The sequence below is a fragment of the Triturus cristatus genome, chromosome 7 (assembly GCF_964204655.1).
Source record: "Triturus cristatus chromosome 7, aTriCri1.1, whole genome shotgun sequence".
In the NCBI taxonomy this organism is placed as follows: Eukaryota; Metazoa; Chordata; class Amphibia; order Caudata; family Salamandridae; genus Triturus; species Triturus cristatus.
The window spans coordinates 1343924196-1343951156 of NC_140590.1; the positions used below are offsets into that span (position 1 = coordinate 1343924196).

The 26961-nt window shown below is 49.6% G+C and overlaps 1 protein-coding gene across 4 annotated transcripts in view; it reads right to left on the reverse strand.

The window, feature by feature from the left end:
• Positions 1-26961, reverse strand: part of SH2B1 (SH2B adaptor protein 1) — a 397766-nt gene that overhangs the window by 191903 nt on the left and 178902 nt on the right. For all 4 annotated transcript variants that reach the window (XM_085618991.1, XM_085618990.1, XM_085618992.1 and 1 more), the window contains exons 4-5: positions 24027-24118; positions 23838-23944 (exon numbers count right to left, since the gene is read on the reverse strand). In XM_085618991.1, coding sequence (XP_085475117.1) covers positions 23838-23944; positions 24027-24118 — 199 coding nt within the window. The remainder of the gene's footprint in view (positions 1-23837; positions 23945-24026; positions 24119-26961) is intronic.

The window sequence follows — 26961 nt, forward strand, 5'->3', positions numbered from 1 at the left end:
GTTCAAGTTGCAGGTTCAGGATAATCCAAAGTCTTGAGGCCCAACTCGCACTCTTATACTAATCTGGGGGGCTGGGATACCTGCTAGGTCACGCCTAATGGGTGGGACCTGGGAGGGGGGTGGTTACACCCCCTTCCCTTTGTCCAGTTTCGCGCCAGGACTGAGGCTGGAGTGCCCAGCACCGGTTTGAACTGGACTATGCATGGGACACCTTGTGTGCCCCAGGCATGTCTCATTCCTTTCAGCCCTCCCTGCCCCAATACACTAAAGTCTGTCTGGGGAGGTGCTAGCACTTCCCCAAGCAGGAAACCTACTGTCCAAGCCTCCCTTGCCGGGATCACTCCCAGCAGCAGGAGGTCAGACTTGTGTCTGTGGCAGCAGCATCCATTTTGTGAGGCTGAGGCTTTGGTTAGAGTTAAACAGCAAAGTAGGATTTTAACATGTCTCTCCCTCTAGAAGGGAGGAATAATATCCCCATCACCAGAAATGGTATGGGGGTATTATTCCAAAGTGTTAGACACCTTACACGACATGTTTTGATACAGCCAAACCATAGTTACCATAACCGTTTAAGATTATAAGGCACTTTAAGAGTAGATGGTAGGCTATATCATAGAACAGCTATAAGGACATGGTTCCGAAAGCTGCAGACAGGCTCAGCTCATGCTAGAGCACCATCTCACATGTTACCAAGCACTCTGCCTCCAGGATTGTTAAGGCCTGCCATAGGAGTGGCTGATAGGTACACATGTGTCTATATATAAGGTAGATACAGATATACTATATCTAAGCAAGGGGTGATTACACGACCTTGCCCCAGCTGAGTGATCAGCCAGTTGTGTCTGATTGGAAGGCCAGACCAGGGGTGGCATAATACATGCTGCAGCCCCTGGGAGGCCTAGGGTACACCTATGCCCTGGGTACCTAGGGTACACTGTACAGGGTCCAATAAGGTGATCCTTACCAATTGTGTATGCACCTAGGGTACATGGAGTCCATTTTAAGGAGGGAGCAGACAGCCTGAGACCCTGAATGGCAGGATCTCAGGCCAACTAAGTCGAAAAACCAGCTAGACACTAGGCAAAAAGTTGGTGGTAACCATAGTCAGATATCCACCTTCCTACAGCGGGCACGAGTCCAAAACACATATTGTTTATAAATCACTTGCCTTATTTAATACATTTATCAGCAAACTGAAGTCATGCACAACATTTGTGACAGAAATGGAGCAAAGTGATCCTTCAATTTGCAAGCAACACAAAAGGAACAAAAAAACATGTTTCCGTGTTTAGCAAAACAGGCTGCTTTACGTAATATGCCCTCTGGTCTGGCCTCTGGTGTTCGAGCCAGCAGTGAGCCTGGCACAAGAGAAATGTAACACCAATGTCCCCTGCTTGACCGCTTGCACGTTGCAGCCCGGCCTCCGACTCCCGGGGCTGACCTGGCTTCTGGTTTGTGGTCACGGTAACAATTCCGATGCCGTTTTCAAACCTCGTGGGCTAAAGACAATGGGTGGTGCTCTGCAAACACTGTCTGCGAGCGGTGAAGTTTCAATCCTCACTCCTGTATATTTGTTTCATCAAAGAAAACACGTATTCCCAGAACAGCAATGTTAAGCATGATAGAAAATGACTGATCTACATTGCTGATGCTTCTGCGGGCAGCCAACAAATTCAATCACAAAGAGAGTGCTTCGGGTTTGCTGATAAGAGGATGTCCTCCTAAGCAGAGCTCTGGTGCCACTGGAACGCCCTTTAGCTCCTCGTGGCGTCGGCGCCGCGAACGAGTGGCAGGGTCACTGTCTCCGGAAGGTGATGGTTCCAAAGGGGCGGCCATGATGCAGCAGCTAGGTAATTATGGCTGTGCTGAGTGACACCCGTGGCACACCATGTTCATCCGCTCGCTGGCTGTGAGAGAGGCCCGCACGAGGATGCACAACCTCCCCAGCTCACAGATACTCGCATCAAGTGTCGCAGCCGTCTGTCTGACAGGCCGGACAGCAAAGCAACTTGTCACGAGTCAAGTTGACATGCCATTCTAATCTGCCCTGCAGGGCATGCTGGGTGGAGCCCACGAGCCAGACCCATCAGTCTAGACCTGATCGTTAGTAGTAGTAGTATTAGTATTAGTAGCAACAGTAATAGTGCAAGTAGCAGCAGCATTAGAGATTGTAGCATTAGCAGTAACAGCAGCAACAGCAGCACTAACGATAGTATTAATAATAGTAGTATCAGTAACAGTAGTGGTGGTGTCAGAAGAGTTCCAATATTAGGTGCAGTAGCAGTTGTAGAAGCAGTAATAGTACTAGCAGAAGTAACAGCAGTAAATGGTAGTTAATGGTGGCACCAGAAGGAGTGTCAGTAGTAGGAGAAGTAGCCTCAGCAGAAGGAGTAATAGTAGTAGCAGTAGTAGTTCTACTAGTAGCAGTTGTAGTAGTAGTGGTGGTGGTGGTGTATTAATAGTAGCACCAGCAGCAAGTAGAAGTGGTGGTATCAGAAGTACTAGTATTGGTAGTACCAGTGGCACTGGCATTCTTAGGTGTGGTAATAGAAGTAGTAGTAATAATAGCAACAGCAGCATAAGTATTAGTAGTAGTAGCAGTTGCAGTGAATAGTAGTGGTGGTATCAGAAGGAGTGTCAGTATGAGTACTAGCAGCAGCAGTAGTAGTAGTAGTAGTAGTAGTGATAGTATATTTATTACATTGACAGCCACAGACCAATGAGTTGTATCAGGGCCTACCCCATTCAGATGTTATTGATACTAGCTGTCTGTAGGTTGACACTTCTGGGTCCTTAAGATAAGCTTGTGTACAACAGCAGCACCAATATGTCGGTATGCATCTAATGCTTTTGAAGAACCAGGAAAAGCTTCTTGGCAAGAGGTGCAAAAGTAAGCTCCATATCTAGCCAAAGGGAGTGAAAGTCAAGAAAATGTATCCATTAGTCTGCTTTTTCTTTTCCCGTGTTCTCTTTGACGCTTTATACTTGCTTTCATTCATGAGGCTAAAAAGTTAAATGAATTATCCAATTATTAGCCAAATATTTTTGTGGATAGGGGAGTCCCAGCAGAGGGGTGTTGCTCCTAACAAATGGAAACAGCTGTTATACACATTTATGTGTGACTATATTTTTTTTGCTGAGATGGTTTTAGGTCTCGCCTACCAGACAGCAGTTCTTGTGTTTGTCCCTTGTCTGGAGCATAGCCTTTACCATACGGTTGATCAGCTGACTTGTGTCCTTCCACTGCTCACATTCAAGGAACTACTAGGTTTCTTTTTTATCAAGCATTCCATGAGAGTGCATGTGTTTTCTCTCTTGTGTGATGCATATCGTACTCCAATATCCGCATACATTGCCCACCCCTTAACACCCACACTTACTCCTCGCTGTTCTTCAAATACAATAATATATTTTCTTCTGAGTGCCCAGTAGCTGCCATTTCTGCTGGACCATAACAGCGCCTTCATGCTTCCCAGTTGTTCCCATGCCCCCCACGCCCACCCGCCTTTGCTTCCCTCCGCTTGACCTCCACCCAGTCTCCGATTACCCCTGTTGATTCCTCACCCCTTGCGGGTATTTACAATGTTATTTTCTGACAGGCCCTCGAGTACATCGAAAGTGTTTTTCCACACGTACTTTTTTATTTCTGTCTACCTAATTGAAGTCAGTAGGCAGGCAGAAGAGTGGTACATCATACATACATCATAGTGCACACACATAACTATAGAATGATGGATGCGGCAGGCAAAGATGGCAGCATAATCATGCATTTTTTTTTACAATGCTGCACAACTTTAGCAAACCGCATTTTGCTTCTTGTCCATGCTGCACAGCATTGTAAAAAGCAGTGATAAAAATCAATAGGTCTTCAAGGCTGAACGTATTACATTTGCCAATGCTCCTTTTTCTCCTGTCACATTAGGCACTCAGGCCCGAAATCTGTATGCAGCAACTATGCTTGCTGTGTGCCTTTTCCCCTGCTTAAGTCAATTCAATAAGTTCCCATGAGAAGGGGAACAGTAACACCTGGTATTTAATGTAGAGTGCAGAAAACAGCAATCTATTGCATCATGCCCTTAATGCAAAACACAATGTTGAACGTGTGGTCTAGTGCTTTCTCTTCCTGCTCCATGCGTCTTCATGTTTCATTTCAGCTAAGTTCTTTTCATCATTCCCATGAAATTCTCTTTTAGACTGATAAAAGCTACCCCAGTGAAAACAAAAAACATTTCTGTAGTCAGTGCATTTTTGAGATGATGAATTTTATTGTGTGATATTTCAGAGCACCACTGAAATCTAAAGTAGTCACTCATGAAGTCCATTGCAGGCTGTCCAGAAGAGGTGGAAGAATACACAAATAACCAATAACATGAGCTGAGAGAGTGAGACTTCTCTGGATAGAAATAAAGACCACTCTGCGCAATTTAGAGAACTGGTAATTATAGGGCTTGCTGAGCTGTGAAACCAGGCCCAAGACTATTGTGTTCAGGACTGTCAGGTTAATTGTTGTGTTTACTGATCCTACAAACAATTATTCTATGCCTCACACAAAACACATGAATTGTCACAAAGGTATCCAATTTTGGATGTATGTCCTAAACTGAATCAGCGCTCTACATGACTCTATATGGTATCTGTACTATTCCAAAAACTCCCCTAGACGTTCCTGGTTTATCCAGGGTGTGCGCATTTTCTTTCTCGATTTATAGAAGGTTTTCGATAAGCCCTGCCTCTGGCGACCATGGAGCATGGGCTGCATGGAGACCGGACTGAAAGCCATCAGTAGATGTCTGCATGACTGAGTTGGGCAATTCATACAGTCTAGCTGAAATTTAGTGATGAGGTTGACTTCTGGAAAAATTAGCAGGATTAGCCAAATAAAATGCATCCGAAGCCACTTAAATGAGTTTTTAGCAGTAGTCACCTATCTGTTGATTCACTCTATTTTAATATTTGGACTTCTGCGCTGGAACCAAGAATCCCTTCTAAAGATAACAAATGGTGGCATCACACATGCCTCAGGTTCAAACTTAACCACATAAAAGTGCTCAGCCACTGAAAGTAGAACTTATGCAATTTGGCAGGTCAGGTCACTTCATGTAAAGGACCTTTTCAGGAGTATTAACTCGAAGATGATGGGCATTACTCAACAGAACAGGAGGGAGCTCGGGGAAAATCAATAAGCAACAAGGCATGACCACTAAAGGCATCAGCCATGGAATAAACTTAAGGACAATAACACAAAAGCAGGCAGTCTAGGCCAGATCTTAAATGTAGACGTCTCCATTACCCAGAAATCAAAAAAAGTAATGTTAGTGAAGTGGCCTGCATAGAGTGAGTCCCAGGTCATTAATTAACTTTCAAGTGCCAAACCATGACCCAGGCCATCCAAATTATGAAACAATGATGCAATATGGTTTATTCAAGTCACTATTTGATTCTGTGAACTAGTTGTTACTATTTGTATGGACAATAAGGAGGACACAGCAGGTCAGAGCTGATAGACCTTGAAGTTTTCTTTCTGAGTCGATGGATTTCAACCAGTCCTGGCCAGCAGTTGTTGAACAAGAAAAAGCATCAAGTTATACATAGTAGGGCAGCAGATTACCTGTTTGCTTCGAGATATTTTGCCCTCCAATTAAATGGGAATGGCACTCCTAAGAAGGCCCACTAAATTTCTGCGATTGTGTGGCCACATCATTTCTCACATAATTATTGATTTGCCGCTTTTACCACATAATCCATAATCTGCTGCATATTCTGCAGATTTTAACCACAATTTTTTTTCTTTGTAGCCCAAAGAGTTCAACAGTTGCCAAAAACGCAGGCACGCATCTTGAGGCACAGTGGAAGGCCTTTTGCAAAGGTTGTCTGGTCACCTTTCTGTTGCTTAGGGTGTTTGGGTGTTAAACGGGTATAAACTGGTACTGAGACGTAACCAATGCCCAGGCAGTGTTAACAAGCGTAACAAACATTTGCAATGCAATAGGTCTCGCATTTGCAAGAGTTTAAGCTATTGGCAGTGTAAATAAAAATGCCTTTTATTTAGGTTTTTAAAATCAAAACAAATAAAAGGCAATGTCATTTACAATGGCAATAGCTCAAACTCGCGTAAATGCAAGACCTATTGCATTGCAAATACTTGTTTAAATATTGGCAGAATCTATGCCCCCTTCCATGTGACTGGGATGGCTGCCCCGCTAGCTATGGCATTCACTAACAGGAGTATGTATTGTTGCCAGATTACTTTGTCTTCCTTAAACAGATCCACCGGTACGCCATTGGGACCTGGTGCTCTGCCGTTAGCAACTAAACTCAGAGCTATTTCAACTTCCCTAATATTAAATACCAGTACTGTGCCAGAAAGGGAGGTGTTAAGAGCATCCTCGGTTTTGCCCCCCGTCTCCAAGGCAAATTGCGTTGCATAGTGAGAAACCCACTCCTCTGGGCCTACATGATTATGGGGCACGGGAGCTTGCCCCCCTCTCCCCCATTTTACCTGATGCCAGAAAGACTGGGAGTTACTGTCCTTGCTCGCCTGATAGAGATCTGCCCACCTCTGTTCGTCCCAGTCCTTATTTGCTTTATTTTATTTTTTATTTATTTATTTATTTTTTGAAACCGTTTATTGCAATCTCAAATATATACAAGTATGGGCCTACAACCTTCCGGCCGGCCGCTAAAGTGACAAAAGCAAATGACATACATACAATTAGGCACTTGGCTTTGCATAGACGATAAAGCAGGAGGTATCAACAACGTGGGCCACATAACTCTGAACCCACAATACGGTTTCGTTTTATACAACACAACAACATAAAACCACACCCGCAAGGCAACCCACGATCGAAAATGACGACATGTGCTCCTCAAGTGGGGAACCCCAACCATCCAAAGAAATCCAGAGAGGGGGAGGGAAACTGATCCGGGACTGGGAGAACAATGTGCCCAGGGCTGAGGGAGGGGGTCAACTATGGGGATGGAGCTGGTGAAGCGGGAGGCAACAACGGCGGCTCGCAAATACCCCCGCGGTAAGCGTTCCAGGGGCCCCATATCTTCACCCATGCCCCAGGCTTACCCCGCGCCACATAGACCACCTTTTCTCGGAACATGCACCAATCCAAATGTTCTTTCCAAGCCGACACCGCCGGGGGTCTCTGAGATCCCCACAGCTGAGCAATGTCACGTTTAGCTATCATATATCTCAGAGTCACCCATCGCGTCTGCGGAACCGAGTAATCAGTCGGTTCCCACACATTCAGCAGGCATCTCCTCGCTTCAGGCAACAGCGCGACATGCGTAACCGCTCGCAGGACCTCATGCACACCACGCCAGAATCGCTCCACCCTCGGACATTCCCACAGAATGTGTAAAAAAGTCGCCAAAGCACCACACCCACGCTTACACAATCCATCCTCGGCATAGCCCATGCGCTGAAGCCTTGGCCCCGTCATATACACCCGGTGGAGTATCTTAAGCTGGACGAAGCGAAGGCGAGCCGGGATGGCCACCTCCTTCGGAGAGGCCACCGCGGAAATCCAGTCCTCGTCGTCCAACTCCAGCCCATCGGCAACCCAAGCCTCGCGGAGGCCAGTCAGTAAGCCCGAGCGGTCATTTATCAATTTCTTATAAATGAGGGAGATCGTGCTGTCCGGAACGTGGCCATCTAGCACTCTATCCTCCAGGGGGGAGGACTCCGGGATGGAGGCCACGTCTGGGAAGACGGAACCCAGTGCGTGACGGACCTGCAGGTAGCGAAAGTATTCACTGCCCTGCAGCTGAAACTCCGCCTGCAGCGTCTCGAATGTCTTGAATCCTCCCCTCGTCCAGAGATCTCCCACTGTACTGATGCCTATCATGTCCCACCTCTCGAAGCCCTTCGAGGTCCACAAAGAGCCAAGCCTCTCCGACGCATACAACGGTGACGCCCGGGTCAAACGGTCCTTCCATCCCATAGCTGCATTAGCCGCGTGCCATACTCGCACCATGACACGCGTGGGTCCCGTCAAGCGGGAATCGGGCACGCTAGAGTAGAGCGCTCGATTGTAGTCGCCACCGGGCAGGAGCATTTTGTCCATTTCAAATGCCGGGTTTAGGGCGGGCCCATAGAAGCCGTGATTAATTGCAGCTAATTGGGAGGCCCAGTAATACCGCTTAATATCTGGGAGGGCAATCCCTCCGTCGTACCACGGGAGCGTCAATTTTGCCAGGGCTATACGCGGCCGCCCGTCCCAAAACAGACGGCGCTGTAAGCTTTCCACCTCACGGAAGTATCGCGCCGGGACCAAGTCCATAGTGTTCTGGAGAGCGTACAAAAAGCGCGGCAATGACATCATCTTGAACAATGCCGCCCGGCCGAGCGGCGAGAGCGGCAAGCGCCGCCAGCGCGCGACGTCCTCCTTCAGGCGCTGGAGGGGGGGAAGCAAGTTGCGCTCGTAGCGGGCCACCGGGTCCAGCGTAATATAGACCCCCAGGTATCGAAATCCCTGCGAGGCAATCTGGATCGGACAGCCCCGAGGGAGGACAGGAGCCTCCCCGGAAAGCACATAGACACAGGATTTAGCCCAGTTGATAACAAGGCCTGAATTACGGCCAAAGGAGCGCAGAACATCGACCAGGACAATCAGTGATTTGCGCGGGGAGGCTAAGTACAAAAGGATATCGTCAGCGTAGAGGGACACGCGGTCCTCATACTCGGGGGTCCAACGGAGACCTCGGATAGAAGGGTGCCACCGCAGCCACTCCTCCAGGGGTTCCAGGGCCAATGCAAAAAGGAGCGGCGACAGGGGACAACCCTGTCGCGTGCCCCGTCCCAGCACGAATGGGGCCGAGACTCGACCATTCACCACCACCTGTGCCAATGGGTCCGAGTACAACAATTTGACCCAACTGATGAATCCCGGGCCAAATCCAAATTTCGCCAACATCGCCCAGATGTAGGGCCATTCGAGCGTGTCTAACGCCATGGTGGCGTCCAGGGACGCCAAGATGGCCGGCTCCTGCACGAACGGAACACGCGCGAGCACCCCGTGCAAGCGCCGCAGATTAAGGGCAGATTGCGATGGGGAATGAAGCCGGACTGGTCTTGGTGGACCAAATCGCCCACCACGCCGACCAGCCGGTTAGCGAGCACCTTGGCGAGGATTTTAGGCTCCGCGTTTAAGAGCGAGATAGGCCGGTAGGATGTAACCCGGTCCCGCGGTCTGCCCTCCTTGTGGATAACCACGATGGTAGCCAGACGCTGGTCCGGCGGGAGGGAGCCCCGCGAGTGAGCCGCAAGGAACATAGCGCGGAGGTGGGGTGCCAGTACGTCCGGTCGCAATTTATACAACTCGATAGGGATGCCGTTCGGGCCCATGGCCTTGCCAGAAGCGACCGAGCGGATGGCGAGGGCAATTTCGTCCGAGGTGGGGGCGGCATCCATCAACTCCCTGTCCTCCATTGAGAGGGAGGGCAGCGCGATGTCACGCAGCAGGGAATGGGAATCCTCCTCCGGGCAGGGAGAACCCGGGGAATATACCTCGCGGAAATAATCCGCGAAGCAAGAGACAATGCCTTCCGGCTCAGTGACACGTACACCATCCATTCTTTCAATCAGCGGGACCACACGACTAGCTCTCTCCTTCTTATCCAACCACGCAATCAACTTACCAGCCTTATCGCCCACATCATACAATCGCCCCTGTTGCTCTCTGCTGAGGCCCCTGGCCGCCTCCGTGACGAGGGACCTATAGGCCGCCTGCTTAAGGTGTAGAACGTGCAGCGCAGCGTCAGTCACCCCACTCCCCAGATCACCCTCCAGTTCAGTGATTTCGGCCTCCACCCGGGTCACCTCCTCCTGTGCGCGCCTCCGGGCATGGGAAATAAAGGAGAGGGCCTCCCCTCTAAGCACAGTCTTGAAAGCCTCCCACAGGGAAATGGCAGACGGGACAGACCCCACATTCTCCTCAAAATACCGTTGCAAGGATTTAATCAAATCAGCACGAATAGTGGGGTCGCGCAGGTACCAGGCATTGATTGGAGCTACCCTGCCCTCCCCCCTCGGGAAGACATCAAAGTGCAACAGGAGTGGGGAATGATCTGAAATACCCCGCGCCAGATGGCGCACCTCCCCCACTCTCCTGGCATAGGCCGCAGGGACAAGGACATAGTCAAGCCGCGAAAGGCTACCATGGGCCCCCGAATGGAAGGTGTACTGCAGCTGAGCGGGATGCTTTAGACGCCAACAGTCCACCAATCCCAGCGTGTCCAAAAGGCCAGACAGCCACGCTTGTGCCCGGGGGAGGTCCCTAGGGGGATAGCGATCCAGAGTCCCAGAAGCCACCGCATTGAAATCCCCCCCAACCACCAGAAGCCCCCCAGGAAGGTCAAGCAGGAGGCGTCCCAGGTCCGCAAAGGTGGTGGACTGTAACCCCGGTGGGACGTACACTGAGACAAAGACGACTACCTTGCCCTCCATTCTCCCCACCAAGACAGTGTAGCGTCCCCTCTCATCATGGCGCACCTCGTCTATTTCTAGCGGGAGCGAGGTCTTGACCATAATGCCCACCCCTCGTGAGCCCGATGTGAAGCCCGAGTGGGCCACCAAACGATAACCACGTCGGTTCATGGCACAATAGGAGTTACCAATGAGGTGTGTCTCCTGCAAAAAGACCACATCAGGCGAAATCCGTTTCAGATATTGCAGGACCACACCCCGCTTAATCCTATCACCCAGTCCGTTAACGTTCCAGGACAACAAAGTCAGGTCCCTACCCCCCATCACATACAGAAGCCATCATTTGTCCCCCCGAGAGCATCTCAAAAAATCCAAAACAATAAAGGGTTTGCCTTGCGGTAGAAACGAACCACACCCCACCCCAACCCACCCATCCCAACAGAACTCCCCCCCACCCTGCACCCCTGCATGAGCCCGAACAGCCCCCCCAAAGTGCAGTGTGCCTGTCGCCCCATGGAAAGAAAACTAACTAGTCCCCCAGAGGAGGAGGGAGATCCCCCAAGAGACCCCACACGACCTCCACAGGAGGGGAACTTACCCTAACAGTCAATGGTGACAATAACACAGTCCAGAGCAAGGCCTACCATTAGTCCCTCAGTCCTGATCCGGCGGGCCCTCCCCACCAACCGCTCCCCCCCCCACCCCCCCGGCCCCGATCTCCGGGCAGAGTGTCCAGCCAGTCCCCGGCCGCCTCGGGACGATCAAAAAAGTGCGTGCGGCCATCCACCTCCACCCTCAGCTTAGCCGGAAAAAGCATCGCATATTTGAGATTCAGGTCCCGTAGGCGACGTTTGACACCGAGAAAACTCAGTCGCTGCTTTTGGACCGCCGGAGTAAAGTCAGGATAGAAATTGATATCCATATTGTCAAGTCTGACCAGCCCTTGTAGCCTGGAGGTCTGCAGGATAGCGTCCCTGTCCCGAAAATTGAAAATCCGGGCGATGAGAGGCCTCGGAGGGGCTCCGGCCTTAGGCCTACCCCCGGGGACCCTGTGGGCACGTTCCACTGCAAAGAATTTACTCAGCCCCCGAGGCTGGAGATGGGTGAGGACCAAGTCCTCCACAAACAGATCCGCTGCCTCTGCCTCGCGTCCCTCCGGCACCCCGATAATGCGGACATTATTCCTCCGGGCCCGACCCTCGGAATCCTCCAGTCGACGATGCATCAGGGCGCTCGCCTGGCCTAGCCTGCGCACCTCCTGTTGGAGGGCCGCCACGTCGGATGTGAGGCCCGAGGTAGAGTGGGCCAAAGAATCGACCCGGTCATTTGTTTTGGAGAGATCGGCTCTCACAAGGCCCACGTCCACGAGGACCGAGTCGATCTTCTGCGCCAGAGTGTCAAAGCGCTGGTCCACCGAGGCCTTCATCTCGGCGATGGCGCCCATGACGTCTCGGAGGGTCAGGTCCGTGGGCAGAGCAGGAGCGTCAGTCGGGCCCGTAGGGGATCTACGCAGCGCCTCTGGTGATCCCTTCTGGAGGGTGTAGCGGTCCATATTGTTGGATTGATGGGCCGCGCCACGACGGGTCGACTTCACCTTAGCCCGGTCGCCATCTTGTTTTGTGGCCATGGTCGCGGTCCCAAATCGAGCCAATCTCCTCAAAAAGGGGGTAGACAATCCCGTTCAAGGGCTCCGGGGGGGGGCGACCACCGCTCCGCAGGACGGACCGCAGCCGGCGGGCCGGCAGGGCACCCCAACGGGGCCACACCACCGCACACCGCCTCGCGACCCTACCTCGCCTGGCAGCAAGGAGGGCGCAAAAGCGAAAGTGAAAGTGCGGGGTGCGCGAGTCGCCCAGCCTTGCCCGCCGCTGTTATTCACTTTGTCGCCGGATCGCCCCACAACTCCAGTACGGGGGGCCGGCGTGGAGAAGGCCGCAAACCTTAATCGGTGCTCCCGCCGGTGTCCGAGGTCCGAATTGAAAACGGAAAACGGGCGTCACCTCAACTCGGGTTCACAAACACAGTCCCCTCATCTAGGACAGGATTCGGTCAGGATTTATGCAGGAGGTCGCGGAGGTCCTCGGGAGCCTCGCACCTACGCGGCCATCTTGGGTGCGCGCTAGCTTATTTGCTTTATTTAGCACAATTTTATATTCATGCTGAATACGCTTGACTGCAGTGTAATCGTTCATCTTAATGGCAGCAGCCAATGATTTGTAGGCTACCCTACAGCCCTTTTTGTACCAACTAGTGTCTTTACTTTTTCGCTTAAACTACCAGCTGGTTTTAAAAAGAAGGTGCTTATTTTACTAAACAGACCTTCATGCAGCTTTGTTATTCTATAATTTATTTCAGACTGTAGTGTGGTTTCACTTAGCTCTACCAGAGTGTCGGAGACTGCTGTCCTTATGTCAGTGAGTGTAGCTTCACTAGACACTACAGTGTCCCATTTTACCCTCCTCATACTGCTGCAAAGCTGAACTTCGCTAGTAGAGGGAAGCAATGGTGGATTTGATGGCTGTAGAGTACCCTTAATTTCCATTTTTAAAGAGAGGATTATGGTCACTTTCCACTCGCTCCATAACCTCCATGTCACAAAAATCGGACCAGTAGTCTAAATTTAAAAGTATATAATCGACCTCATTATTAAAGGTGTTGGCTCCATGCTTATCGGAGGGTGAGCGACCATTGACTGCTCTAAGCCCCCCTCTATACACAATGCCTTCAATTGGAGGGCAGCCTCGGACCATCTCTTAATGGGGGGGAATCTCTAGGCAAGGGACACTCCAAAGTGCATCCTCTTCATCTGTCAGTTTCGAGTCTTCTCTACCAAGAGGTTCGAAAGTGGTATTAAAGTGCCCCGCTATCACTATTTTGGGGGTACCTGCCAATCCACCCAAAAAAATCTTCTAAGCAACTAACTGTACTGGATTGTCTTCCCCCAGTGAGACCCCTTGCGTAGATGTTAACGATCAATATTTCCGTATTTCTGTTGGCCTGTAGGCGTATGGCCATAATGTCTGGACTGTCAATAGGTACTATACTAATTTTAAATCCCAGATTCTGCTTTACCCAAATGGATAATCCCCCGCAGGTCTGCCCTTCAGACCCTGTAGTGCCGCTTTAAAAAAAAATTAAAAACCCAACAGATAATAGTTTGGTTGACCACGTCTCCTGGAATATGCAGATGTCATACTGCTCTACTAAGTCCTGCCAATCATGTGACTCTACCTTGGACTGTAAACCCGCAACATTCCAGGAAATATAAGATAACAATGCGGGACACAACGGTACCAGCAATTCTAAACTACTAAGCAATTCTAAACTACTAAAAGCTTTTCTTTTTTCCAGGCCCACCGCCTTCAGAGTGTCAAGTTCCGCCTTCATCTTGGCCATTTTGTCGTCTGTATGGGAGCCAAAGAGTGAATTACCGGCAAAAGATTCAAAATGCTTTGTTGGGCTTCCGGCTTGAGTGCAGTAAGTCGGAGCCAAGCCGAACGTCTAGCACATATTCCATGTGCGTAAGCATGTGCCGCCAGGGTTGCCCCATCTGCTGCCGCACTAATCTTCTGGTTCACTCACTAGGCCTTCTTCGTGGAGAACTTCCTCAAAATCGTGTCTATCTTCTTTGGGTAACATGCCTTTGAACCTTCTAGGGAGTCCCATAAGGACCTATTTTAGCTCCCCAAAAGGACCAAGGCACTGGACACCTTTAAGAAGCAAGCAGAGGTGCCACACACTTTTCCACCCCAAGAATCCTGGCTCTGCTTTCTTTATATGGTGGGACAGTAGATGAAGACACCACTGCAAAGGTCTTTTTTGCAGCTGCAATTATCACCGAATCCAGTAGAGGATCCACCCTCAAAAATAGTGGATCTTGCTCTGCTGGTTTGTATTCTATTTTTATTTTTTAACTCTTTTTATTAAGAAAAAACATAAAGCGACAATAAACAAAATCTGGTGCAATTTAAAAAACAAAGTGCAATTCCTGAGGAAAACAGGAAAAAAAAAAAAACACACAAAATTAATTCAGTTGGGTCAAAAGATACTTGGGACAAAATATATAATAAGTATATCATCAAGCCATGCGACAAAATCCTTATGGCGATTCACTGTCAACAGTGTCAGAAAACACATCATTGAATGGGATGCAGCTAAGACCTCTACTTTCGCTCCAGGGGCCCCATACCTTGATCCACTTGCCAGGGCAACCTCGGCTTTCATATATCGCCCTTTCCGCTTGCATGCACCAGTCCATGTCCGATTCCCAATCGGAATGTCTGAGGGCAAATCCACCCTTCCAGGTTCTAGCAATATTGCATTTGGCAATCATACAACCCAGCGTGACCCAAAGACGTTCAAACCTGGTTAGGTCAGTGGCCTCCCAGACATTTAAAAGACAAAAACGAGGGAATACATCAATCGGTTTATGACGTATTCGGGGCATGGCTGATACCACGCTCCCCCAGTATATCTGAAGGTCGATACAATCCCACCATTGGTGTAAGAAAGTTCCCATCTGCCCACAGCCACGGGGACAGACCGGAGAGGATAGAAGACCCATCTTGGCCAGAGCTGAACTGGTATAGTACGCTCTACGTAGTAGTTTAAGCTGTATAAATTTAAAACGAGAACGGATAGCCACCTCCCGAGGTGACGCCAGGGCCTCCCTCCACTCTTCCTCATCAAGCTCTCCCACCTCCTCGTTCCATTTTGCCCGTAATTTACCCAGGGATTCAGGCATATTATTAAGAATCTTACGGTACATCAGGGAAATTGCTCGTTCTGGGAGGTAATCATCCAACAATCTGTCCTCGAACAGGGAGGAAACAGATGGGTCAGAGCCTTTAGGGAGCGCTTTTTGCAGTGCACTACGTACCTGAAGGTATCGGAAAGTTTCCCCCGCTTGAAGATGGTATTGCCGTTGTAAGTCACCAAACGGAACAACCCCCCCCGTCCAGATATCACCCACTGTCGAAAGGTCAATTAAATCCCATTTGTCAAACCAGGGTGTTGTGAGAGCATGCCTAGCTGACTGTACTCGAGCAACGGGGTGGCCTGAATAATCCTACCCCTCCAACCCAACAAAGCAGTTGCCGCGTGCCACAAAGAAACCGTAGTGGAGGTCGGAGTATAGTTGGGTATGTATTTTTTCCCACCATACAGAGACCTGAAGTAGTTACCCTAAGACATATTATACCTAGCCATTGTATATGCCGGATCTGTAATAGGATGCTGCACCCAGTGGTTCAGTACCACAAGCTGCGAGGGCCAATAATAATATTTGATGGCAGGCAGAGCTATTCCGCCATCATACCAGCTTTTAGTGAGCTTGGCGAGGGCGATTCTGGGTGTACCATTATTCCATAATAGGGAGCGTACCTCGGAATCAATGGAGAGAAAATATTGAGGGGAAACCAGAAAGGGTGTATTTTGCAAAACGTAGAGAAAGCGGGGAAGTGCCATCATTTTATAAAGTGCAACTCTACCTAGGAATGTAAGGGGCAAAGATTTCCAATGCTGCACATCGGCACAGAACCAGTGGATAGGAGGGACAAGGTTTTGTTGGCGGAAAGTCCCTTCATCCCTAGTAATATATATACCCAAATATCGAAAACCTTCGGTAACTATCTGGGCCCGACAACCCAAAGGAAGGATCGGTTGCTCACCACTCAAGACATAGACCAGAGATTTGTCTCAGTTGATCGTGTAGCTGGAATGTTTTTGAAAAAGGGCAAAAATATGGAGCACACTATGAATTGAAAACCGTGGTCGGACCAAATATAATAAAATGTCGTTGGCGTAAAGGGAAATCCAGCCTGTCCAATCCAATGACTAAGACCACGAATTGAAGGGTCACCTCTAATCCATATGGCCAGAGGTTCTAGGGCTAGGGCGAAGAGAAGATGCGACAGAGGGCATCCCTGCCTTGTGCCCTTGCCGGTTCAAAAATTGCAGACCAGCTGCCATTCACGATAACCTGAGCCAAGGGGTGGGAGTAAAGCAAGCGTACCAGGGATAAAAACCAGGCACCGAATCCATCTCTCTCCAACACAGCAAACAAGATAGGCCACTCAATCATGTCGAAGGCCATCTTAGCGTCTAGGGACATGATCACCGATTCCTCCTGAATAGTGGAGGCCCAGCCCAACATCCCGAGCAAGCGACGAAGATTAAGCGCGGTATTTCTGGCTGGCATAAAGCCAGATTGATCCGGATGGATCAATTTGTTGAGGCATGGGGAGAGACGAAGGGCCAAAAGTTTGGCCAATATCTTGACCTCTGGGTCTAAGAGGGAGATTGGTCTATACGAGGAGCAATGATCCGGGGGTTTGCCCCGTTTATGGATGACAATATTGGCTAACCTCTGTGTAGCAGGCAGAGTGCCCCGGGCTACACCTTCATCGTACATGCATACCAGGAAGGGGGCAATAACAGGGGCGGTCATTTTATAAAGTTCAATTGAGAGCCAACTCGGACCCATGGCCTTCCCGGATTGTAGCGCACCAATGTCTTTAGAAACCTCTAATGAGGTCAAAGCTGTGTCTAGATCGGACACTTCTTGCGGATCCAACTGTGGCAGAAACAACGTGGAGAGCAATTCTGCTGCTTAGGTTTGAGTGGATGCAGACGAGGGAGTATATACAATATTAAAATGACTGGCAAATGCCTCCGCAATTCCGACTTTATCATGGTGGCGAACACCCTGCAGGTCTAAAATCTCCTCCACCCATCTGTTGGCCAACTCCCTTTTATCCAACCATGCCAACAACTTGCTTGGTCACCAAAATCGTAAATGCGGTGCTGGGTGGCACGATAATGAGTCCTGGCGGCATCTTCCGCTATGTCACGATATTCTTTCTGTTTAATAGCTAATTTATGCGAGGCCTCCGGAGATGCGGAGGCGACCATTTCGGCTTCCAATGTTGCCACTTCCCCCCTCTATATCGTGTAGCTGTTTACACTTCTCTGTCTTATGCCCTGCTACAGCTGACACCCCACAGCCACAAATAACAGTCTTATATGCCTCCCACAGTGTTAGATCAGAATTCACAGATCCATCATTTTCGATAAAGTAATTCTGGGTGGCTTCAAGCAGTTTGGCCTGCACCGCTGGCACATGAAGGTACCAGGGAGGAAGCGCCATTTCGCAACACCAAATTGTGGAAGCTGGGTTGCCTTGCAAAAGAGATAATCAGTATGAGACATACACCCATGTACCCCCGAGTGAAAGGTGTATAGTCTTGACAGAGGATTACAAACACGCCATATATCAATCGAACCTAAGGCATCTAAAAATTCCATCAGAAGCTTTCCAGGTGACTCCCCCTGCTTGGGCGGCAAAAGATCCAGGTCGCCACTGAGGGCATCGTTACAATCACCTCCAACCAGCATGTCACCCTCTAGCAAACAGAGCAAGTGCGAGCCAAGGTCGGACAGAGTGGAAGAATGGAGCTTTGGGGTGGGTGGGGGGGGGGGGGGGGTGAGGGCCGACATATACAGAGGTTACATTTAAGGACCTCCCCTCCCACCGCCCAGAAGTGGGAGAGAGGAACGTACCAGTATGCCCACCCCTCTGGACCCTCGAGTGTAACCTGCATGCTCAATCAATTTGTAGCCCCACCTATTAAGTGTGCAGTAGGAGTTGACCTGTATATGCGTCTCCTGGAGCAAGACTAAATCGGGGGACTGACGTTTTAAGTATTGCAACACTATGACCCTTTCGATGCGATCTCCCAACCCGTTCACATTCCACGAGAGTAGTTTAAGGCGGCCCCTAGATAGAACAGCATTACAGTTTTGGCTCATTAAAATCTATGATAGTGAAGCCCCCTCCCCTCCAACGAGCGAGGGAACTTACACCAACAGTCTACTCCTGCATAATGGACACCACAACCGGAGGAGTCACAAGTGAACTCTGAAAATTGCAAAGACCTTGTATCAAGGACCCAACCGATGCTATGAAGGAGTATACAATAAGTTGCACCGAAGAAAAAGGAACATAATAAAAACCTAAAACACCCCCCACCCTCCTACCCTACTTGACAGACTTAAAGCTACCCGCCACCCCAACTGGCAGAGAGCCTGTCGCCCCATAGAACTACTCCTCATAGGGTGTGTCTGAAGCCAGAACTTCACTCCGCCCTCACCAAAGTTTCCAGCCCGTTCAGTCTATATATAGTATTATACCCTGTGCAGTATCTTCATTGTCACTGTTTCTCACACAGTCTGATTACACCCACCTCCCTAGCCCCCCTTGTCCAATATCAATCTGCCCGGTACTTTAATTTCCATGTGAACCCTCTATCGATGATCAACTCACGTCACTCTCCATACTGATCTGTCTCGCCTGCTGGTCCGATTCTCCAGCGCCCCGGGTGTTCCTTTCGTCTCTCGTTCTTGGAGCTTTTTTTTGGAACTTCACACCATCCTTCTAGCCACTCCCAGGTGTCGGGAAGAACATCATATACTTGATATCCCTTGCCCAGAGTTCTTTTTTAACAGCCTCAAAACTGCGTCGCAGCTTCTGTACCTGGAGTGTAAAATCCGGGGAAAAACGTATTGTTGCATTTTCATGGTGTAGATCGCCCTGCTGTCAGGCTGTTTTCAGGATTATGTCCCTATCCCGAAAGTTCAGGATCTTAGCGATAATGGTTCTTGGCGGTGCCCCTGGTCGAGGTTTCGGGCCCAGGGTTCTATGGGCCCGCTGGATGGTGAAAAAGTTTGACATCCTTTTGGGGCACAGATGTTTCGTGATTAAGTCTTCCAGGAATAGCTCCACACTGGGTTCCCTCCATTCCCTCCGGTACTCCAACCACTTGCAGGTTGTTGCGTCGCACCCTTCCTTCTTGGTCTTCAAGTTTTGCTACTAGGGAGTCTTGCTGCTGTCTGAGGGCATTTACTTGGTCCTCAAGACCTTTCGTAGTGTCTTGCAGCTGGACAATATTTCCTTCCGCTGTTGTCACCTCCGAAATTTTCTTGAAATCAGCCCTCAAGAGATTCACTTCTATCGTCACTGTGTCGATCTTGTGCTCCAACACACCCTTGAGGTCTGTGACTGCCACCATGATGGCCACCAACGAAGGCTACGACCCTTGCGGCTCGTCCCCCTGGGCAGCTGTGTCGCCTGTCCCAGTTTTTGGCACAGCGTATTTATCCATTTTGTTGGATTGAGTCGTTGGGGGCCCCTTTGGTTTCATTATCTCTCTCGTCCCTTCTAGAGCCGCGTTGGGTCCCCTTCCGTTGTTTATTGGCTTTCCCTGGGGAGCTGTGGGCCAGGATTTTCCACCAATCGGTCACAGTCCGCTGACACAGTGTCGCCTGTATCCCACAAATTTGTAGCACTCTGGTGTTAGTTTGGGCCGAGGGGAAGCCTGCTGTATCACTGGTATTGCACTCAATGTATCCCTGCATTGCCCGCCTAACTTACTCCTTTATCTTATGCCGCTGCTGGTGACCCATGTCTTGTGGTACGACTTGTACGTTACTTACCGGGACTACTCCAGTCTTATGCTTCAGGGCCCACTCTAGCTGCCACCCTCCTGCCGGTTCTTCCATCGTAGGTATGACCCCGCTTGTATTGCTAGCCAGCCGCGCGGAGAGAAAGAGGGGCCGTCAGCTCACTCCCTCCTCCTCCTCCTCTCACCTTCAGTCACCGGTATCCAAGTTGGCGCCAATCACCCAGGGGTCCCCGCTCTGCCAGTGTCTATTAATGTGCCTCGGTATCTGCTCAGGCTTTCCTCACTCCATCTGCGCCAGGCACTGGGTAAGACTTTGCACTGTTGCTTCTTGCGCCCACAATGTACTGCAGCTTTATATATTAGGCCCCTCTTAGGCCCACCATGCTCTTATCTTCCAGGGTGGCCCCAATGATTCCTTCTGATTGGGCTACCTCAGCCCGCAAGGTGTCGCTGATTTCCCAGCACCGTCGTTGTGGGGCCGATCGCCACCTCCGTTCCGTCGTCCATCGGCTTCATGCAGTTTCTTTCTCCGCCCGGTCGCTAGGTTCCAGAGCGTGAATCCGGAGCTCTCCGTGCAAAAGGAACACCGATCAGGAACTGGGTATTTTTCCAGTGCTTTACAGGGCAGGCCCTTCTCCTCCTCCTCCTCCTCCTCCTCCACAGCCTGTGCACTTGATTACCTTCCAGGACCCAGCGTCCGAGCGCATCGCAGCCGGCTGCCACTCCAACGCCGTTCACTCGATATCCGCTAAGGTGCCAGCCCTGGAAAACGTCTCTGCCTGGTGTTGAACGGTTTCCACACGGTCTCTGCCTCAGGGTACGGATTTGACTACGGATGTCAGGCTATCCACGTCCACAAGCGCGGCGCTCTACTACTGTGCGGCCATTACGGTTTGCTACAGCTGGTTTGTATTTTTTTTTAAATCCTCACAGGAGCGGACTTGAGGAATGCCAGGGTGAGGAAGGTGTCCATCACCGGCTGAATGAGTCCAGGCACCAAATGGCTTATCTTTGGTGTAGTCTCTCAAAAATGACTGAGGAGGTTGCCGGAGCAGTTGGCATATCTATAATCAATTTGTGTGCCCCATTAGCCAGGACCTTGTGGAAGGTGTTACCGTCATCCACTAGCGAGACCCTTCAAGGCGGGCTGTCCCTCAGGAGAGAATAGTCTCTCTTTGATGAGTGCATGGATGAGGACCACATAGGAGACCTATGTCTTGGCAGTGTGCGATGCCCTGGGTCTGTGTTCTTGGTCTTCTCGGTGGGGGGTGGGGTGAACCTACAGTATGAGCATGCTCACGACCACTGGGAGTAGTTGTAGGAAAATGGTCTACAGCCTGTACCAGCGAGCTAGAAGTGCATGGTGGAGAGGACTGGAGTAGTTCTGCACAGATCTACTTGAGCAGTTGAAGGGTTCTGCTAGTGTCGTACTGGTAATAGCCACCTGGGAGACAGGTGCACAAAGGCTTCGTGGGGTAGGGGGGGATCTCTGGTCCCTCGGTAATTGATGAGTGCTAGGCGCCATCGACTGGAACTCCTGTGGTCTCGCCTTTTGTGTCCTCCTGTCAGGAGAAGGAGAAAAAGAGCCACTAGACGATGAAAGAGGCACTTGCGCTGATGATCTTGACAGATCCACTCCTCGACAGCGTATGCCACGGGATGGAGTCGGCGTAGAGCTCCTGGACTGTTCTCTAGACTCTAAACATCTTCTTGACCTTGAATGTGAATGTTTGGATATCGAGCGCCTTTAAGCTATTGGCACCTGTGGAGAACAGTGCCCGGTCGACTCCGAGCTGGGTGTGTGCCTCGCCGTTCAGCGACATTGAGCCGAAACTTGAGGCACACCTTGTGCCGACGTCGAGTGTTGCTAGGAAGAAGTTGATGGGACCCGGTTTCTAGACGTCGGGCGTGCAAGGGATGCTGCCAATTGAGAAGGGTGCCTTCACGTCGTACGTCGCCCAGACGACATCAAGGGAGACCGTCGTCTCGACGTTGATCGTCGAGTTGACGACAAAGGGGACTGGTGTCTTGACGTTGAACGCTGCAGTGTTGACTTCAACGTAGATCGCCATCTCGACGTTGAGTGTCGCTGTGTTGACACCATTGGAGAACGACTCTTCAACGGTGACCGTCGCCGGGTTGACGTCAAGAGAGGGTGCTGGTCAGACATCGATTGTCGTGGTGATGGCTTGTCTTGTGCCGGCAGCGAACGCAGAAGATGGGATGATGATCTTACTGCTGTTCGACAATGAGGGCTTCGTCGTGAAGCGGTATTCTGTTGCCGCTTTCGACACAGTCAACGGCAAAATTTGATGGAGATACCTGCGACGTCTGTCTGCTTTTCTTCGCTGCTGGAGGCATTTTCGACACCAAGCCAGACACGGAACACACAGGGATCTTACTTCTACAGGTAGATCTGGTTCTCCTCTTCTTATGCCTTGATTGTGATCTTCCTCTGGAACCAGCAGCCAACCTTTGTCTCTCCAAGAGACCATACAGGCGGATCCTCTCTCTATCCTTGAGAGTGCGCCTGAATAAGTTCTTACAATGCTGACAGATCTCAAAGACATGTGTCTCAGGGACACAAAGAATACAGATGGCAGGGGTGTCTGTTTTAGCTTCCTTTTTGCCACAAGAAGGGCAAGATTCAAATATGGAAGTCATCTTTTGGCAGAAAAAAAGCTACATTCTGTTAGAAAAGGATAGCTCCTTACTGTAACAGGTGTAAGACGTCGAGTGAAACAGGAACTATCAAGAATCTGAGAAAATATTTTGACAAAAAAGCAAGAGCTCAAACCCCAGGGTCTTGACTGAAGGAGCCGGAAACAACAACTGAACAAACTGACACCCCCTGAGGCAATGATGGGATGCAAGGGCTCATGGCTGCCTTTAAGGCATGGTACCAGTTCTTTCATTTTCTATTCTGCTATGTGTTTCCAATGTAGCCTATGGGCTAACAAAGCCTATCCTATTACACTGCAGTTTGTGAAGTTCAATAAAGAGAGTATGAGTGTACCTTTGCTTTCCTGTTTTTTCTTCCTATAAGTGAAATTAAGAGAATTATAAGCAGATATGTTTATTGATACAAATGCAACTTATTAAAGCATTGTCTAGCCTAGTTTTGTTTAAGGCTGCATTTCTTAGTTATGGAAAAATGACAAATATTTGAAGTTATATATATTTTTAATTTGCTCCAGGTCCCCGCACATGGGCGGGAATTACAGTGCTTATGACTATTGATGAGAATCCGCTGGAAGCGAATGAAAAGAACTGAACCAAAGGAAGAGGGCCAAGGCTCAGCAGAATGGAAGAAGTTGCATGTGAGGACCCTTCCACGAAAAGGACGAGAATGAACAGAGTGCCCAGGAGTCCTAAAGTTGCCCCTGCTCAACTGCACAGGACACGAAAAAAAGACAACTGGAGCAAGGAGCTACTCCCCTGCCTGGACTTACAAGTCAACCACTAATCAATACTAGAGCAAAGCAAATACTAAGGCATCAAGAAAATCCCATGAGGAACAGACATTTGAGACATCTCAGCAAACATGTCAACAATACAAATAAAAACAAGGTCATAAAATCGGATCAGTCGATGTGGATGATAAAACTGGCAAGTTATTCAACTAGCCATATGAGATGCAAATGTCTGCTTTCAAGGTAAATGATCCTACAGTACCATAAAAAAAAAAAAATCATACTTTCGGTTCAGACCAGAGTAAGATGCCATTTATGTTACAATTAGGCGGCCCATAGTAAAATAAACCAAAGCATCAGCCTACCAGAAAATCTTTAACCTTCTTGCCCATTTCAGTCAAGAATTACTTTCAAGTTTGGGTTTAGTATTTATTTAAGCAACTTGTCACAAAGAAAATGACAGACACCCCATCAATATTCTTGCATCAAGCAAGGGTTATGTTAACATGCCTTCCCAGTTCTCACCGTGAGAAAGGTGTTCATTGCTGCTAGCAGGGATCATTGGCAGGTCTCTGCTGGGCATGCTCTCTGAATGGTTCAGACACTGAATATCTGAAGCTTCTGTGGTCTCTCTAGGTAAAGGGAAATAAAGGATGAAATTAAAAGTATCCTTGATTTGAAAAATAGAAAGTGGATCCAGATGATGTGGCTCACCCTGGACTCATGCACTCCTGGATATCAGCTAGCCAAGACCGCATCTGCAGAGAATCTACGGTCTCCAGGATGTATTCAAGGGAATTCTCCATCTGTAAGATAAATAAAAAGCATTTCATTCCCTCAAAGAAAGATCAAGACGCCATGACACTCCAAATCTTGCTACTTTCTGCAACTGCACAGCACAGCACAGCACTTATAGCATTAGATCATCTCTAGTAAAGAAAATAATCATAAAACCACCAGAGCACAGAAGCTCTAGCTAAGCAGATAAGCATAAGACTGCTCGCGGCATGGGATGGCCAGCAAGCCCACAAAACCAATAAACCACCTACAGTCCAATATCTACAAAAGTACAAGGAGGACACTGTGAAACTCCAAGATCTCCAGCAATCCATATATCCAAAAGCTTAAGTATACAATCTAAAGTAATATATTGTGGAAACTAAGTACGCGGTTAACTGAACCGAGAAACCAGCTAGAGGGCTTGATGGCCAGGATAGCAAGGTGGGCCATCATCATGTAATTTGCAGCCATTTTGAATGAAAACAAAATCTATCTTAATTTCTGGAACCTACTAAGTCATCTATCGACCAGACCTGCCTGTAAGCACTTAGGACACAGTAGATGATATCCTATGATATAGTCTAGTGCATCTTACCCTTGATTGCGAAGGAGACTGGGTGAATGTGGGGGAGCCAAGCGGTCTCCAAGTGTGCAAAGGACAATTCCCGCTTGACCCCGATTTAGCAAAGTCATGCCACGCTGGAACAGACCTAAAATTAGAAATGAGGCTGCCCGCTGAAGTGCTCTGCCTACAACCATGACTTATTACTGATAGGGTACAGCATTGCCATAGGCATTGAGAGGGTACTGCAAAGACTTGCCCCGTAGCGAGACCTGCTGATCGCTGTTACCTGTTAAATGCGTATTGATGAGGATGTAACCAGACACCCACTCAGCCCCAGAATATAAAATCAACTCCATTTCAGTCACTCCGATCAAAGCCAACTTAAAAAAAAAAAAGTTGGCAAAAAAAAAAAAGAGGGGGGACAGAGTCTGCAGTGGAGTCCACCACATGCAAAATAAAATATATATACAAGATACTTTCCTTGAACTGCAAGAGATCATACGCAGCCTTGAGGTGAGGTTGGAAGATGCTGAAGGACGATCCTGGCATAATAACCTACACTTTCTTTAATTTTTAAAATGACCAGATGGCCCCTTGTGGGTACTATTTCTAGAACAACAAATAGAATAAACTTTGAAAGCGGAAGGTCTTTCTACCCGGTATGCCACTGACAGAACAGAGAACCCAGATGCCTTAGCCCAGGTCTGTTACACCACTATAGGCTATCTTAGCAATCTACATAAATGTTTAAGACTGGGATGCAATCCTGCAGGAACTCCCCAGCAACAGTGTACAGTTCAAAGGAATGAAGATTCACATTTTTCCTGATTAAACACAGCTTGCCCAGCACCAAGGCTGCTCTTTTGAAGCAGTGAAGAGACAGCTCTGTAAACCGGGGCAGAAAAATATACTGTTTTTCCTGCCAAGCTGAGAGTGCTCAAAAAACAGCTGCACACATTTCTTCATATCTCGCCAGGTGGACTACATTTAGTACTAGGAAAAACTCATGTGGCCCTCAAAAACTCAAGACAAATTCCTTAACTCTGCATTTAAATGAGAAGAACTCAGATGTCCACCCATCGAGCAGGGAGGATGGTACTGGAGTCACAAAGGCCACTCTTGGCCATGTGGTAGCCCATAATGACTGAACATTGCTTTATGAAGGGAATACATTGTGTACCACAGGGACTACTATCCCTTGATGAGATGGCTACTAAAGCAAAAAGCGTAAGCCCTTCATCACTGGGGTTTGTGAACAGTGTACCAGAAGTGTTTCCTGCATACGCTGTGAATCTTGATTGTTTCTTGTCCAAATGTATTGAAGGAGTGAAGTGGTTAGGAAGGGACTGTATGTATTTTAATATAGCAATACACAATAGTTGAGTACTGAGGGTAGGGAATGGAAATTAAATCATACATTTACAATTAATTTGAAAAAATCATTACTGGTCATTTCTAGGGCTGGGCGTAGTTGGCGTAGTGCCACTACGCAGAATGTTGGAAAAAATGTGTGGAAAACGAGCGCACGTCCTGAGGGTCCGTGTGCTCGGGACAGGGGTCCCTCGTGCCTGGGCAGGCTCCCCGATCTCCCCGGCCTGGCTGGGTTGAGAAGCAGGGACCGGCCCCGGGGCCTGGGTTTCGGTCAGGGCCTGGGGTTTGGGAGCCCACGTCCTGCCAAGTGTCCATCTGCCCGGGACAAGTGTCTGGTGCAGAGCCCCGGAGACCTGCAAGGCTCCATGTGTCCTGGGCAGTCCTCCCCCGGGCGGCTGGGCCCCAGGAGCGCCTGCGGGCCTCCCCATGCCTGAGACCCAGCATGGGGTCTCCGAGCCCCCCAGAGCCCTCCAGCCCCCGAGCCCTGCAAGGGAAGGCGGGAGCCCTCCCGCGAAGGCTCAGGCAGGCAGATTGGCGTTATTTCGGTCCCAGCCATCTGGTCACACTTCTCTTGGCCATCTGGTCGCGCGCAATGCTTTCCAATGGGGCGACCAGATGGACGGGCCGGCCTGGAAGTCCCGATGAGGGCTCATTTGCCTCCCGGATCCCAGCCAGGGCTCCAGGTGGTCAGGCACATTCGTGCCTAGGGTCCCCTGAGCCTCGCGGTGCGCACGGATTCCCAGGAAGAGGGGTAGCCTTGCTCCGGATTACTGGGGGCACGGTATGCCGGGACACCCCTTCCGGGCTGGCGGTTCTCTGCCAGGGACCAGATGAGCTATGCCCGGGCAACACCTCCCAAAGCATCCGGGGCTCCCTCCTCCGGCCCGTGGCGTGGCAAGGTGCCCGGGACGGCCTCCATGGTTCCCGGGCAGT